This window comes from Saimiri boliviensis, chromosome 8, assembly GCF_048565385.1.
Source record: "Saimiri boliviensis isolate mSaiBol1 chromosome 8, mSaiBol1.pri, whole genome shotgun sequence".
Taxonomy (NCBI): domain Eukaryota; kingdom Metazoa; phylum Chordata; class Mammalia; order Primates; family Cebidae; genus Saimiri; species Saimiri boliviensis.
This window is the reverse complement of record NC_133456.1, coordinates 3,065,914-3,083,154: the sequence shown is the minus strand read 5'-3', so window position 1 is coordinate 3,083,154 and position 17,241 is coordinate 3,065,914. Positions and strand designations below refer to the sequence as shown.

The following is a 17,241-nucleotide window of genomic DNA, read 5'->3' as shown; positions in this document are numbered from 1 at the left end:
GTATCCAATTCTATGTCTCCCAGACCAATTAAGTTAACATCTCAGAGTGTCAGGCCTGGGAACTGGTGTTTTTCTAAAGGTTCCATGTGATTCAAATGCCTTCTGAGGACTGAAAAGGATTGTTCTATTCTGTTTTTCTTTTTCAGTTTTCTTACACCCAGGAAATATTTTGAGTTTTTTCTATGTGCATTGTACTTTTGTTATTCATAACCCAGAATAGATTGAAATACAGAAACTCCTGCCAAATACCATGTCCATTTTACCTCTTAGCCTTACTGTTAAACTTTCTTTTTTTGATAGACAGAGTCTTGCTCTATAGCCCAGGCTAGAGAGCACTGGCTTGATCATAGCTCATGGTAGTCTCGAACTCCCAGGATCAAGTGATCCTCCTGCCTCAGCTTCCCAAGTAGCTAGAACTCCAGGTGTGTGCCACCATGCCTGGCTAATTTTGTGTTGTTGTTGAGTTGGGGTCTTGCTATGTTGCCCAGGCTGGACTCCTGGCCTCAAGCTATCCTCCTGGCTCAGCTTCCTGAAGTGCTGAGATTATAGACATGAGCCACTGTGCCTGGCTGATCATTGTATTTTTTTTTTTACATAGACGGTTCTTCATAAGATTAAGTAATTAATATGTTCAAGGACTGTGTTTCTATATACTTCTCCATTTCTGAAGCTACATTTTAAGATAAGGTTAGTAGTACATTAGTAAAACGTCACTAGAAAGAGAAAATTGTTTATGTTTTGTAAGTGTGATACCATTTCACAGGAGTGGCTATTCGCTTGAGGTAACCTGACTACATTTTGTTGTGGTGACATTTCTGACCAAACGGGAGGGCCTTCATTAACTAATTATATTTTCAGAATGGTGGATAAAATTGCCAGTTGTTCTTTCCTGCTGTGGGCAATGTAATTAAATCTTTGCCAACGAATTACAGATAACAGTAGCTTCTATGTATTTAAAATCATTTAAGCTAAACACACAGAGGAAAACGAACCATCTAAAGCAAGAAAACATTTTCTCTCATACATTCACTTTGTTCGAGGGCTTTTAAATATGTTACTTCATCCGTCCTTACTTTACAGGAGAGAGCTGACATCGTTTTTCTCCAGATCCTGGAGCCCATGTCTCGCCCTAACCCCAATATTATTAATACACCACCTCCTTGTCCCTAAAACACCTGGGAATGTAGACAGACAGGTGGTATTTAAAATCACTTTTTATATGTTTCTTTTATCTATGATATGATTTAGCCTTTTTTTCCCCCCAGGATAATACCTTTCAAGCTGCATGGCCCTCAGCAGATGGCTCCATCACCAGCAGTAACCCACCACTTGATTTCAGCTCTGGTCCTCCCTCAGCCACTGGCAGGGAACTCTGGTCAGAAAGTCCTTTGGGTGATTTAGTGTCTACACACAAATTAGCCTTTCCCTCGAAGATGGGCCTCAGCTCTTCCCCAGAGGTTTTAGAGGCTAGCAGCTTGACTCTTCATTCTGTCACCCCGGCAGTGCTTCAGACTGGCTTGCCTGTGGCTTCTGAGGAAAGGACTTCTGGATCTCACTTGGTAGACGATGGTGAGAAACTTTCATCCCTTTTCATACTTTTTATTATATCCGATGACAAGGGTTTTGAAGAGAGGAAGGCACTATGACTGTGAAAGGAAATGATACCGGTAATTCATAAGGGGGAAAATGTCTTGGGAAAATTGCATGCGAGAGGAAACCGTCCAGTTTACTTTGTTGGAATAGAGAGTCCAAATAGATAAATAATAAGAAATAGGGCTGGGCGCGGTGGCTCACGCCTGTAATCCCAGCACTTTGGGAGACCGAGGTGGGTGGATCACGAGGTCGAGAGATCGAGACCATCCTGGTCAACATGGTGAAACCCCGTCTCTACTAAAAATACAAAAAATTAGCTGGGCATGGTGACGCGTGCCTGTAATCCCAGCTACTCAGGAGGCTGAGGCAGGAGAATTGCCTGAGCCCAGGAGGCGGAGGTTGCGGTGAGCCGAGATCGCGCCATTGCACTCCAGCCTGGGTAACAAGAGCGAAACTCCGACTAAAAAAAAAAAAAAAAAGAAAGAAATACACTTGGGAAGCCGGGGCGGGGATCAATTAATAGATATTTTGAAGGTCATATTGAAAGGTATATAGTCTAGTTAAACGACTGCTGCTACTTTTAAAGAACCACTTTACTTAAATATTGGAGTAATAAATAGCATCGAATGAGATTATTCAGCTAGGTTATAGTACTTGTGGGGGCCAAGTCTCAAGATTTTTGCTTGTGGTGGTAGTATAGGGAAGGGGAGAAGCTAGCCCGTGGCAGCCGCAGCTGAGATAAAGAAGTGAAAATGAAATCGATGATCTGGATGCCGTGGAGGAAAGGAAAAAGAAATGTGACTTAGGGGTGGGGTACACACGTGAAATGAGCAAGGCAAACAAATATATAAATAATGAGTTCAGGATTGTGAGCACTGGGTGAATATGAAGGACAACGGACAAAAACACAACAGGGAAAATGAGAATTCAAAGAGAAACACAATGTTCAGGGAATTTTCCTCCTAAATTACTGCTGGATTTAGTATTTGTTGTCAAAATTGCTCCCAGCAGTTCTTTATTTTCATGAAATAAAAAAAAAAAAACCACAAGCGTTTGAAGATTATTTCAATAGTTAAGGTCTTGTTATCCTCAAGAAAGAGATAATATTCATGAGTGATTGTCCGTATTACAAACACATGATCAGGTCTTCTCGTTTGCCAGATATAGAAAAGCAAAAGCCAACAATTGTCCCTGTCAACTTCACTGGGGAAAAAACAGGCAACGAGTTTTATTGGGAGAACTAGGAATACATTTTGGCAACTCTGTAGATTAATTAATGGAACACTTTATTTTCAGGATTAGCCACTGCTGAAGAGTCAGAAGATTTTCTTTCTGTTGATTCACTGCCTTCAAGTTCATTCATCCAACCTGTGCCAAAAGAAACAAGACCACCCATGGAAGACTCTGATGTGTCCTTAACACCGTCACCGTATCTGACCTCTTCTGTACCTCTTGGCTTGGACTCCTTGACCTCCAAAGTCAAAGACCAATTAGAAGTGAGCCCTTTCCTGCCAGATGCATCCATGGAAAAAGAATCAATATTTGAGAGTGGTTTAGGTTCAGGGTCTGGGCAAAAGAGGGATCTGGTTACTTGGCCATGGAGTGACACTTCATCAGAAAGCACTGAACCACGGTTGAAGCCATGGCTTGAAGATGATGATTCACTTTTGCCAGCTGAGATTGAAGACGAGAAACTAGTTTTAGCTGACAAAATGGATTCCACAGACCAAATTAGTGAGCGCTCAAAATATGAACATGATGATAGAGCCACAGTTACCAAAGCACCTCTTCTCCGGACACCTGTAGCAACCTCTACTGATGAATCAGACCAGGCGGATGCCATCCTAAGGGAGGATGTGGAACAAACTACCGAGTCATCCAACTATGAATGGTTTGACAGCGAGGTTTCAGTGGTAAAGCCAGATATGCAAACTTTGTGGACTGTATTGCCAGAATCAGATGGAGTTTGGACAAGAGCTTCTTCCCTGGAGAAGCTGTCCAAAGACACTTTGGCAAGTACACCACAGAGTACTGACACACTCTGGTTGAAAGCTTCCGTGACACAGTCTACCAAATTGCCTCCAACCACAATCTCCACCCTGCTAGAGGATGAAGTAATTATGGGTGTACAGGATATTTCATTAGAACTGGACCGGATAGGCACAGATTACTATCAGCCTGAGCTAGTCCCAGAGCAAAATGGCAAGGTTGGTAGTTATGTGGAAATGTCTACAAGTGTTCACTCCACAGAGATGGTTAGTGTGGCGTGGCCCACAGGAGGAGACGACTTGAGTTATACCCAGACTTCAGGAGCTTTGGTGGTTTTCTTCAGCCTCCGAGTGACTAACATGATGTTTTCAGAAGATCTGTTTAACAAAAACTCTTTGGAATATAAAGCTCTGGAGCAAAGATTCTTAGAGTTGGTAAGCAGAAAAAGTGAAACATGGGCACTAGTGAATAATTATGTATGGCTCACTTCTCCCCTCTAGCACAAAAGATCTGAGCAGGGAAAGTGGGATTGGCTGTGGACATTCATTTCCTGTCATTTACAAATAATATCATGGCCTAGGGTTGGTAGGAAAACTGTAAGACAGGAACATACCAGAAATGGAAAACACAAAAGTGGCATGATGGTGATGTAATAATTTACAAGGAACATTGTATTCCATGAATTATGGGACTACAAGAAGTTTGACATTTCTTTTCACATTTTATTGTGAAGCTAATGTTTGGTGGGTACGTACGATCCCTTCACTGTTGTGATCCTTTAGTGAAACAGAAAACAAACTTTCTGGGTGTCTAAAACTATGTATGAATTCCAAGGGGTCCCTAAATACCACCATGAAAATCTCATAGCATTTCTAGTTTATACTGTCTAAGCATTGCTAATTTGCACTTTTGTTAATTAACAGTTTTTTTTTTTTTTTTGAGACGGAGTTTCACTCTTGTTACCCAGGCTGGAGTGCAATGGCGCGATCTCGGCTCACCGCAACCTCCGCCTCCTTGGTTAAGGCAATTCTCCTGCCTCAGCCTCCTGAGTAGCTGGGATTACAGGCATGCGCCACCATGCACAGCTAATTTTTTGTATTTTTGGTAGAGACGGGGTTTCACCATGTTGACCAGGATGGTCTCAATCTCTTGACCTCGTGATCCACCCGCCTCGGCCTCCCAAAGTGCTGGGATTACAGGCGTGAGCCACCTCGCCCGGCCCAATTAACAGTTTATATACAGATAAAATACAATTAGGAAAAGCGAGGCAGGGGCTTATCTTGTTTTTTTGTTTTGTTTTGTTTGGGTATGTATTGAACAAAATGTGAAACCCTGTAATAAACTCATCACTTTTCATCTATTGTAGCTGGTTCCCTATCTGCAGTCAAATCTCACGGGGTTCCAGAACTTAGAAATCCTCAACTTCAGAAATGGCAGCATTGTGGTGAACAGCCGAATGAAGTTTGCCAGTTCTGTCCCTCCCAACATCAACAATGCGGTGTACATGATTCTGGAAGACTTCTGTACCACTGCCTACCATACCATGAACTTGGCTATTGATAAATACTCTCTTGATGTGGAATCAGGTATGACATTGCCTAACCTGGTGGTTTCTTAGTAGCATCCAGTGATTATTCTTGTTTTCTTTCTCGTTGCATTAAGGTGACTTCCGTACTTGTAGGAAAAAAGAGTATTATGTCAGACAAATCTTCCACGTCTTCATAACTAGAAACATATTTCTTCCAAGAACATCAATATCATTCCCTTTTCAAAACGTCATCCAAACATGTTACTTTACTATTTCACCTCCGTTCCCTTTTTTGCCCACTGTGCCCAGCTTTTGTTTTTATTTACCCACTGGATCTCTTTTTGCTATGCCTTCATGTTATCACCTGCAAACGGTTTGGGCCCTCCTCCCAATGGAAATGTATCCATTTCCATTGTCTTAAGCCTTGTATAAATGTCAGCAACTCTCCACGTTTTTTATATGCAGATCAAATGTCTCATAACCTCCAGAATCAATATCTATCTACTTACTCAACAATCTCCACTTGGATGTATTCTGTGTATATCAAATTTAAGACAGCTACGAGTGAGCTCGTTTTCCATATCTTGCTACCCTCCAGCAAAATCTACTCTTTCAGTTTCTCTATCTCTTTCTATAAATGTAAGCTTTATCTACTCAGCCACTTAAGCCAGAAACATGAGAAGTCATTTTTTTTTTGTTTGTTTTGTTTTGTTTTGAGACGGAATTTCGCTCTTGCTGCCCAGGCTGGAGTGCAATGGTGTGACCTTGGCTCCCTGCAACCTCCACCTCCCAGGTTCCAGTGATTCTCCTGCCTCAGCCTCCCGAGTAGCTAGGATTACAGGTGCCTATGACCATGTCTAGATAATTTTTTGTATTTTTAGCAGAGACAGGGTTTCTCCATGTTGGCCAGGCTGGTCTTGAACTCCTGACCTCAGATAATGCACCCGCCTCGGCTTCCCAAAGTGCTGGGACTGCAGGTGTGAGCCACCACACCTAGCTAGAGAAGTCATTCTTGATATTTCAGTTCCTGTCACCTTGAAGTCTTAGTCACTCACCAAACTTATATTGATTATGAATTCTCAATATATCTCAAATCCATGCCCTTTTTCCCTGTCTACTTGGCTGTGACTCCCTCCAAATCACCACGATCTCTCCTTTGGACCAGTTACCCCACATCCTCTCATGCTCCTTCTCCTATCCATCCTCCAGACAGCAGCCGTGGTACTCTGAGTTGCTCTCTGGTTCAGTAGCCACAAGGCCTGGTCCCTGTCTTCTTCCCCGATATCCAATGCTACTAACCCCTGTTTAACGTGTTCTAGTCAAACCAGCTTGTTTTTGGTTACTCAGATGCAAAACCTTTTTCTTGCCTTAAAGCTTGTGTACACACCATCCTCTTTCACCGTCTTACTGACTTTTTTTCTCCCATGGTTCAAATGTCAATGTCAAATGTTCAAATGTCACTTCCTTAGGACTTTCATTGACTCACTTATAGTCTAGATTGGGGCTTTCCTGTAGTTTTTATGTTGATAGGACACTGTTCTTTTCCCCTAGAGAGTTATCATCGTTGTAATAATGTTAATTTATGTGCATCGTTGCTTAATGGCTATTTTTTCCAGATGAGCATTTCTCAAAGACTGAGAATGTGTCTGTTTTATTAAGTACTTTCTAGCCAGAATTTAGCACCGTGTCTTGAACACAGAAGATCCTAAAAAATACTGTGAGTGAATGAAATAAACCATTGCTTTTGTTTGGAAGCCTTGGATGCAGAGAATACTGTTGAAGCGTGACACTCTGTTCTTCCCTTCTACCTACCAGAGGACAGTGGTTTTGAGGAGTAGGAAGAAATTGTCTGGCTTCGTATTTCTCCAGTGCCTTTTAATCTCAAACTGGTTTGAAAGCCCGCCGTATTCTTTCGGAAAGAAGCGAACTTTCTTTTGAAATCTTTGAAAACTGGTAGTCATTGAAAGTGAGGAAATGATTTCACGAATCCTTCATATCCAAATCTCTTTCCACTTAGTTTTCTAAGACTTTTTGCACATTCTTTGTCATGTGGTGTAATAGAATAGGCAATTAATTATAATTTGTAGGCGTGATTTATTGCTTTTGCTTTACCATTTATTATTTGTGTGACCCTAGATAGGCTATTTTTATCCCTGACACTTTAATTTGCATATGTTAAATAGGAGTAATATTGCCTAGCTCTGTATTTTATGAGACTATTGTAAGCATTAAACAAGTAATATCTATAAAACATTTGACTGGCTATACAACTGCCACCAGTTATGATTTATAAAACTTGCAAAAGTCAATCAACTTCTTTTTAAACAGAATTTCAGGCCAGGTGCTGTGGCTCACACTTGTAATTCCAACACTTTAGGAGGCGAGGCAGAAGGATTGCTTGAGGCCAGGAGTTTGAGACCAGCCTGAGCAACACAGTCTCCATCTCTACAAAAAAAAAAAAACCTTAAAAATTAGCTGGGCACGGAGGCAAGTACCTGTAGTTCCAGCTACTTGGGAGGCTGAGATGGGAAGATTGCTGGAGCGTAGGTGGTTGAGGCTGCAATGAACTGTGATCACACAACTACACTCTAGCCCGGACGACACAGTACGAACCTGTCTCTAAAAACAATAAAACATAAAAGTATAGAGAATTACAATAAATACACTTACTTCAGTTTTTTAAAATTATACCTTAAGTCCTGGGATACATGTGCAGAACGTGCAGATCTGTTAATAGGTATACACGTGCCGTGGTGGTTTGCCGCTCCCATCAACCCGCCATCTACGTTAGGTGTTTCTCCTAATGCTGTCCCTCCACAATCCCCCAACCCCTGACAGGCCCCAGTGTGTGATGTTCCCCTTATAAAAGGGCACAGACTTGTGCAAAATTGCCTTCAATTTCCAGAGCAGCAAGAAGATCGTTGCTTTTCAAAACATTATGTATGTAGATCCTTCCAATGTTTGGAAACCAAGAGACTATGCTATTTCTTTTTATTTCCTGTAGCCTTCTAGCTAAACGTTATACGTTTTGACACAGATGAGTTGATGGGTCATTTCCACCTATTTCTACTGTTTTCAATGTCTGTGTCACCATTTGCCCGGTTGCCATTCACGGATTGCCATTGACCAGTAAAGAACCCGTGGGTGCTGTAGCAGGATGGAGGGGCCATCCTATGTCTTAGGTCTTTTTTTCACTGATTACTGCCTGAGTTAGTTTTTAAAAATAGTCATTTTCCCTTGCCCTATCGATGAAAAATTAAGTCACGAAGGCAAAAATATTTTCTTGGAAACGGCCTCAGGAGGTGCAGGGCTAGCTTATTTTCCTAACATTGGCTTTCAAAAATCATGACTGTTGCTAGGCTGCTCTTACTGGGTGATGCCCATCCCTGAGGCTACTACAGGGTCTCTCTCTCTCTTTTTTTTTTTTTTTAGACTGAGTTTCGCTGGTTACCCAGGCTGGAGTGCGATGTCGCGTTCTCGGCTCACCGCAACCTCCGCCTCCTGGGTTCAGGCAATTCTCCTGCCTCAGCCTCCTGAGTAGCTGGGATTACAGGCACGCGCCACCACGCCCAGCTAGTTTTTTTTTTTTTGTATTTTTAGTAGAGACGGGGTTTCACCATGTTGACCAGGATGGTCTCGATCTCTTGACCTCGTGATCCACCCGCCTCGGCCTCCCAAAGTGCCGGGATTACAGGCGTTGAGCCACCACGCCTGGCCCACTACCGGTTGTTTTCTGGGCTCTCTCTCTCCCCAGTCATGTTCTCAGTGTTGTGCGAGGCATGTAGTGCCGTACGTAGGGTGGAGGTCAACTGCAGCAGGCTATGGTTGGTGGAAATGAATGGTCTGTGAAAACTGTTTAATTTAGATTTACAACTACTGTTGTGTTTAAATTAGATCTACAATCACATGGCAGATTTGTATAGCTTCTGCATGCTCCCTAGATAAAACATGTTAAGGATTAGATAGGCCATAGGCTTTTATGATTTGGCTCTGGGTTGCAGAAATTTTTTTTTTTAGTTTAATTTTTTTTATTGTACTTTTGGTTCTGGGGTACATGTGCAGATCATTCAGGATTGTTGCAAAGGTACACACATGGCAATGTGGTTTGCAGCCTCCGTCCCCCCGTCACCTGTATCTGGCATTTCTTCCCATGTTATCCCTCGGCAACCTCCCCATCCCCCGGCTGTGCCTCCCCTGCCCACCCCCAACAGGCCCCAGTGTGTGATGCTCCCCTCCCTGTGTCCATGTGTTCTCATTGTTCAATACCCGCCTATGAGTGAGAACACGTGGTGTTTGATTTTCTGTTCTTGTGTCAGTTTGCTGGGAATGATGGTTTCCAGCTTCATCCATGTCCCTATAAAGGACACAAACTCATCCTTTTTTATGGCTGTGTAGTATTCCATGGTATATATGGGCCACATTTTCCCTGTCCAGTCTATCATTGATGGACATTTGGGTTGGTTCCAGGTCTTTGCTATTGTAAACAGTGCTGCAGTGAACATACATGTGTATGTGTCTTTATAATAGAATGATTTATAATCCTTTGGGTATATACCCAGTAATGGGATTGCTGAGTCAAATGGCATTTCTCTTTCTAGGTCCTTTAGGAATCACCACACTGTCTTCCACAATGGTTGAACTAATTTACACTCCAACAGTGTAAAAGTGTTCCTGTTTCTCCACATCCTCTCTAGCATCTGTTGTCTCCAGATTTTTTAATGATCGCCATTCTAACTGGCATGAGATGATATCTCAATGTGGTTTTGATTTGCGTTTTTCTAATAACGAGTGATGATGAGCATTTTTTCATATGTTTGTTGGCCTCATAGATGTCTTCTATTGAAAAGTGTCTGTTCATATCCTTTGCCTACTTTTTTTCTTGTAAATCTGTTTTAGTTCTTAGTAGATTCTGGATATCATCCCTTTGTTAGATGGGTAGATTGCAAACATTTTTTTCCCATTCTGTTGGTTGCTGATTCACTCTAATGACTGTTTCTTTTGCTGTACAGAAGCTCTGGAGTTTGATTAGGTCCCATTTGTCTATTTTGGCTTTTGTTGCCAATGCTTTTGGTGTTTTAGTCATGAAGTCCTTGCCAATGCCTATGTCCTGAAGGGTTTTGCCTAGGTTTTCTTCCAGGGTTTTTATGGTTTTAGGTCTGATGTTTAAGTCCTTAATCCATCTGGAGTTAATGTTAGTGTAAGGTGTCAGGAAGGGGTCCAGTTTCTGCTTTCTGCACATGGCTAGCCAGTTTTACCAATACCATTTATTAAATAGTGAATTCTTTTCGCATTGCTTATTTTTGTCAGGTCTGTCAAAGATCAGATGGTTGTAGATATGTTGTGTTGCCTCCGAGGCCTCTGTTCTGCTCCATTGGTCTATATCTCTGTTTTGGCACCAGCACCATGCTGTTTTGATTACCGTAGCCTTGTAGTATAGTTTGAAGTAAGGTAGTGTGATGCCTCTAGCTTTGTTCTTTTTGCTTAGAATTGACTTGGCTGTGCAGGCTCTCTTTTGGTTCCAAATGAAGTTTAAGGTGGTTTTTTCCAGTTCTGTGAAGAGGGTCATTGGTAGCTTGATGGGGATAGTGCTGAATCTATAAATTACTTTGGGCAGTATGGCCATTTTCACAATCTTAATTCTTCCTAACCATGAGCATGGAAAGTTTTTCCATCTGTTTGTGTCCTCTCTTATTTCCTTGAGCAGTGGCTTGTAGTTCTCCTTGAAGAGGTCCTTTACATCCCTTGTTCGTTGTATTCCTAGGTATTTTATTCTCTTTGTAGCAATTGTGAGTGGGAGTTTGGTCATGATTTGGCTCTCTGTTTTTCTGTTATTGGTGTATAGGAATGCTTGTGATTTCTGCACACTGATTTTGTGTCCTGAGACTTTGCTGAAGTTGCTTATCAGTTTAAGGAGATTTTGGGCTGAGATGATGGAGTCTTCTAAATATACAATCATGTCATCTGCAAATAGAGACAATTTGACTTCCTCCTTTCCTAATTGAATACCCTTTAGTTTTTTTTTTTTTATTGCCCAATTGTTGTGACTAGAACTTCCAGTACTATATTGAATAGGAGTGGTGAGAGAGGGCATCCTTGCCTAGTGCCAGATTTCAAAGGGAATGCTTCCAGTTTTTGCCCATTCAGTATGATATTGGCTGTAGGTTTGTTGTAAATAGCTTTTATTATTTTGAGATACTTTCCATCAATACCTAGTTTATTGAGAGTTTTTAGTGTTAAGGGCTGTTGAATTTTGTCAAAAGCCCTTCTCTACATCTATTGAGATAATCATGTGATTTTTGGCTTTGGTTCTGTTTATGTGATGGATTACATTTACAGACTTGTGTATGTTCAACCAGCATTGCATCCCCAGGATGAAGCCTACTTGATCATGGTGGATAAGCTTTTTGATGTGCTGTTGTAATCGGCTTGCCAGTATTTTATTGAAGATTTTTGCATCTATGTTCATCATGGATATTGGCCTGAAGTTTTCTTTTCTTGTTGAGTCTCTGCCAAGTTTTAGTATCAGGATGATGTTGGTCTCATAAAATGATTTGGGAAGGATTCCCTCTTTTTGGATTGTTTGGAATAGTTTTAGAAGGAGTGATACCAGCTCCTCTTTGTATGTCTGGTAGAATTCGGCTGTGAACTCATCTGGACCTGGGCTTTTTTTGATTGGTAGGCTATTAATTGCTGCCTCAACTTTAGCCCTTGTTATTGGTCTATTCAGAGTTTTGACTTCTTCCTTTTTTAGGCTTGGGAGAGTATAAGTGTCTAGGAATTTATCCATTTCTTCCAGGTTTACTGGTTTATGCACATAGAGTTGTTTGTAGTAATCTCTGACTGTAGTTTGTATTTCTGTGGAATTGGTGGTGATGTCCCCTTTATTGTTTTTTATTGCATCTATTTGATTCTTCTCTCTTTTCTTTTTTATTAATCTGGCTAGCAGTCAGTCTATTTTGTTGATCTTTTAAAAAATCCAGCTCCTGGATTTATTGATTTTTTGTGTTTTTTTTTTTTTTTTTTTTTTTGTATCTGTATCTCCTTCAGTTCTGCTCTAATCTTATTTCTTGTCTTCTGCTAGCTTTTGAGTTTTTTTGATCTTGCTCCTCTAGCTCTTTCAATTTTGACAATAGGGTGTCGATTTTAGAGCTTTTCTCGCTTCTCATGTGGGCATTTATTGCTTTAAATTTCCCTCTAGACACTGCTTTAAATGAGTCCCAGAGATTCTGGTACATTGTGTCTTTGTTTTGGTTGGTTTCAAATAACATCTTTGTTTCTGCCTTCATTTTATTGTTTATCCAGTCAACATTCAGGAGCCAGTTGTTCAGTTTCCATGAAGCTGTGCGGTTCTGAGTTAGTTTCTTAATTCTGAGTTCTAACTTGATTGCACTGTGGTCTGAAAGACGGTTTTATGATTTCCGTTCTTTTGCATTTGCTGAGGAGTGATTTTCTCCCAATTATGTGGCCAATTTTGGAGTAGGTGCAATGTGGTGCTAAGAAGAATGTATATTCTGTAGATTTGGGGCGGAGAGTTCTATAGATGTCTATTAGATCTGCTTGCTCCAGATCTGAGTTTAAGTCCTAGATATCCTTGTTAATTTTCTGTCTCATTGATCTGTCTAATATTGACAGTGGAGTGTTAAAATCTCCACTATTATTATGTAGGAGTCTAAGTCTCTTTGTAGGTCGTTAAGAACTTGCTTTATGTATTTGGGTGCTCCTGTATTGGATGCGTATATATTTAGGATCATTAGCTCTTTTTGTTGCATTGATCCTTTTACCATTATGTAATGCCCTTCTTTGTCTCTTTTGATGTTTGTTGGTTTAAAGTCCATTTTATCAGAGACTAGGATTGCAACTCCTGCTTTTTTTTTTTTTTTTTTTGCTCTCCATTTGTTTGATAAATCTTCTTCCATCCCTTTATTTTGAGCCTATGTGTGTCCTTGCATGTAAGATGGGTTTCCTGAATACAGCCTACTGATGGGTCTTGACTTTTTATCCAATTTGCCAGTCTGTGTCTTTTGATTGGGGCATTTAACCCATTTACATCTAGAGTTAATATTGTTATATGGGAATTTGATCCTGCCATTTTGATGCTAGCTGGATGATTTTCCCGTTAGTTGACACTTTTTCTTCATTGTGTTGATGCTGTTTACCATTTGGTACATTTTTGGAGTGGCTGGTACTGATTGTTCCTTTCCTTGTTTAGTGCTTCTTTTAGGAGCTCTTGTAAGGTAGGCTTCGTGGTGATGAAATCTCTCAGCAATTGCTTCTCCATAAAGGATTTTCTTTCTCCTTTGCATATGAAACTTAGTTTGGCTGGATATGAAATTTTAGGTTGAAAGTTCTTTTCTTAAAGGATGTTGAATATTGGCCCCCACTCTCTTCTGGCTTGTAGGGTTTCTGCCAAGAGATCCACTGTGAGTCCGATGGGCTTCCCTTTGTGGGTAACCCAAGCTTTCTTTCTGGCTGCCCTTAGTATTTTTTCCTTCATTTCAACCCTGGTGAATCTGACGATTATGTGCCTTAGAGTTGCTCTTCTTGAGGATTATCTTTGTGGTGTTCTCTGTATTTCCTGAACTTGAATGTTGGCCTGCCTTGCTAGGTTGAGAAGTTCTCCTGGATAATATCCTGAAGAGTGTTTTCCAACTTGGATTCATTCTCTCCATCACATTCAAGTACACCTATTAAACATAGATTAGGTCTTTTCACATAATCCCATATTTCTTGGAGGCTTTGTTCATTTCTTTTCACTCTATTTTCTCTAATCTTGCCCTCTCATTTTATTTCATTCAGTTGATCTTCAGTCTCTGATGTCCTTTCTTCTGTTTGGTTTATTTGGCTATTGAAATTTGTGTATGTTTCATGAAGTTCTCTTGTTGTGTTTTTCAGCTTCATTATGTCATTTATATTCTTTTCTAGTCTGTTTATTCTCATTAGAATTTCGTGTAACCTTTTTTCAAGGTTCTTAGTTTCTTTGCATTGGGTTAGCAATGCAAACAAAACATGTTCTTTTAGCTCAGAGAAGTTTATTATTACCCACCTTCTGAAGCCTGTTTCTGCCAATTCATCGGATTCATTCTCCATCCAGCTTTGTTCACTAGCTGGTGAGGAGTTGTGATCCCTTGGAGGAGGAGAGGCGTTCTGGTTTTTGGTATTTTCATCTTTTCTGTGCTGGTTTCTTCCCATCTTTGTGGCTTTATCTACGTGTGGTCTTTGTAGGTTGGGGACTTTCAGATGGGACCTCTGAGTGGATATTCTTTTTGTTCATGATGAAGTTATTTCTTTCTGTTTCTTAGTTTTCTGGCCCCTCGGCTGTAGGACTGCTGGAGGTCCACTCCATGCCCTGCTTGCCTGGGGATCACCTGTGGCAGCTGCAGAACAGTAAGGGTTACTGCTGGTTTCTTCTTCTGTTATCTTCGTCCCAGAAGGATACCCACCAGATGTCTGCCAGAGCTGTCCTTTATGAGGTGTCTCTTTGGGTAATATGCGGTCGGGGAGCTGCTTGAGGAAACTGTCTGTCCCTTATAGGAGCTCAAGTGCTGAGCTGGGAGCTCCATTGTTCATTCAGAGCTGCTGAGCAGTTACGTTTAAGTCTCCTGTGGCGGAACTCATAACCGCCTGTTTTCCCAGGTGCTGTGTTCCTCTGCATTGTTCTTTCTGGGAACTGCATTCTGTACCTGTTCCTATTTGGCCATCTTAGATCCTCCTACAGAAAAATTTGACAAAAACTTATTAATCTTAGGATGAATGCGAATTTTTTTGTGTGTGGTATTGGTGGCAATGGTGTACTTTAATGGTTCTGGAAGGCAATTGTCCCATCTACTTTGGGGGAGAACTTTAATGAGGGTCGTTGTATACACCAATTTCTGTGTTTTGTCTTTTCTTGCATTGTTTTTTGTTTAATGTTTTAGGTGATGAAGCCAACCCTTGCAAGTTTCAGGCCTGTAATGAATTTTCTGAGTGTCTAGTCAACCCCTGGAGTGGGGAAGCGAAGTGCAGATGCTTCCCTGGGTACCTGAGTGTGGAAGAACGGCCCTGTCAGAGTCTCTGTGACCTACAGCCTGACTTCTGCTTGAATGATGGAAAGTGTGACATTATGCCTGGACACGGGGCCATTTGTAGGTACGTTGTAGTTACAAATTTTGTCTTTAAAGGTGATAGATATTTTCTCTAAATAAAAGGGGACTGCACCTATAATTTTAGGATACTTATTATAGTATGCATTACAAAAGTTATATCTAGGCAACAGAGGGGAGCCATTTAACTGTCATATGAGGATGAGTCATTTAACAGGTCTGAATTGCAATTGGATGTTTTATGCTGTTAAGGAACTGCTAAAAAAAAAAAAAATTGTCTAAATACATCCTACTGGCCAGGCTCGGTGGCTCATGCCTGTAATCCCAGCACTCTGCGAGACCGAGGTGTGTGGATCATCTGAGGTCAGGAGTCTGAGACCAGTCTGGCCCACATGGTAAAACTCCATCTCTACTAAAAATACAAAAATTAGCTGGTGTGGTGGTGGGCACCTGTAATCCCAGCTACTTGGGAGGCTGAGGCAGGAGAATCAATTGAACCTGGAAGGTGGAGGTTACAATGAGTCGGGATCTCCCACAGCAATCCAGCCTGGGTGACATGAGTGAAACTCTACCTCAAAAAAAACAAAAAAAACAAAAAAAACCAAAAACAGTCCTGCTGAGAGTACTTGGAGCAGATGGAGGTCTTTGTATTATAGTTTTTGATGGTGATAATAAGGAAACTGGTGTTCAAATGAGGTTTAGGCATAAGATGAACGCTTTCCTCTATATCTGAAAGTGCAAATGAGTTTTATTGTTATACTTGAATTATATTTTTAAAGGTTTTGGGCCCCTCTTATTCCTACTTAGTATTTCCAAGATAAAAAAAGCAAGTATTTCAAGTTTTCGAAGTGGTGACAAAAATGTTTTTAAGTACATCAGGGATCCATTTTCTAAAGGTAGAACCAGTGAGAAGATGAGCAGATTTAGTTAGCCTGACTGTCTTCTGCCCACACCCCTTAAACAAAGTCAAACGAATCAACTTTCCAGCCACACACACAACCAAAGCTGCGTGGTTGAAGAGGAGAGAATGCTGAGAATAAGGAGAAACACAAGCTAGAGGACAGTTTGCAAGGTCAAAATGGGCAAATGCTGGCCTAGATGCAGAAACAGAAAATAAGTAGACATAATCCAGACTCTTCTATATGAAGAAATATAAAGTTCATAAGGAGAAAAATAGTCTCTTCATGTCCAGAGAAATGAATATTATTTAGAAAAGCAGTGATTTCCTTTCCCAGTGGCCTTAGAGGAACATGGGTGTCCGGAGGCCTGGTTTCTAGACCTGGTTCTGTAGCAGACTAATTCCAGGCCACTTTCCTTCCTAGGCCTGCTTTTTGGTTATCGATAGACAAGGCGGCTAAGTAGAATAATTTCCTTAAATCGATTTAGCATTTTATTCAGCTATTCTCAAACAGTCATTGTGGACATACTAGGTCTGTGCTGGGCTTTACACACTGCCTTAAACTGTTCGATCTTTTAACCTGTCTGTTCAACTCTTTATGAAGCTTCACGTGGTCAGCGTTTATTTCTCTGCTTTCCCCAGTTTCTCAGAAGGTTCCGCTGTTAATTGTCGGCGTGATCAGAGTGATTCAGATATTGGATTTGGTGACTGTTGGTTACAGGTGCCGGGTGGGTGAGAACTGGTGGTACCGAGGCGAGCACTGTGAGGAGTTTGTGTCTGAGCCTGTGGTCATAGGCATCACTATCGCCTCCGTGGTTGGACTGCTTGTCATCTTTTCTGCTGTCACCTACTTCTTCATCAGGATTCTTCAAGCACACCACGACAGGAGTGAAAGGGAGAGGCCCTTCAGGTAAATAAGGAAAAGAGCTCTCTAATGGAGTATGTTGTTGCATTTACGTATTTATTTAATACTTACCAGGTGCCAAATATTAGATGAGTTGGGAGGGTGAAAGAGAGCTATGAATTTAAGTAAACACATGGGCCTTGTCCTCAAAGGGGTGTCACATTGAAGAAAAATGGAAGTAGCACTAAGAGTAAGATGCGAAGGAGCCTAGATGAGGTATAAGTTAGTTTTGTCTGGGGAAAAAGTCTCA

At 41.1% G+C, this 17,241-nt stretch overlaps 1 protein-coding gene across 3 annotated transcripts in view; it reads left to right on the top strand.

Annotated features, from left to right (window-relative positions):
- IMPG2 (interphotoreceptor matrix proteoglycan 2) overlaps window positions 1–17,241 on the top strand; it is a 114,938-nt gene that overhangs the window by 85,005 nt on the left and 12,692 nt on the right. For 2 of the 3 annotated variants that reach the window (XM_039477464.2, XM_074403588.1), the window contains 5 exons: window positions 1,266–1,569; window positions 2,890–4,016; window positions 4,949–5,168; window positions 15,025–15,235; window positions 16,809–16,997. In XM_039477464.2, coding sequence (XP_039333398.1) covers window positions 1,266–1,569; window positions 2,890–4,016; window positions 4,949–5,168; window positions 15,025–15,235; window positions 16,809–16,997 — 2,051 coding nt within the window. The remainder of the gene's footprint in view (window positions 1–1,265; window positions 1,570–2,889; window positions 4,017–4,948; window positions 5,169–15,024; window positions 15,236–16,808; window positions 16,998–17,241) is intronic. The other variant, XM_074403589.1, reaches the window with a different exon arrangement.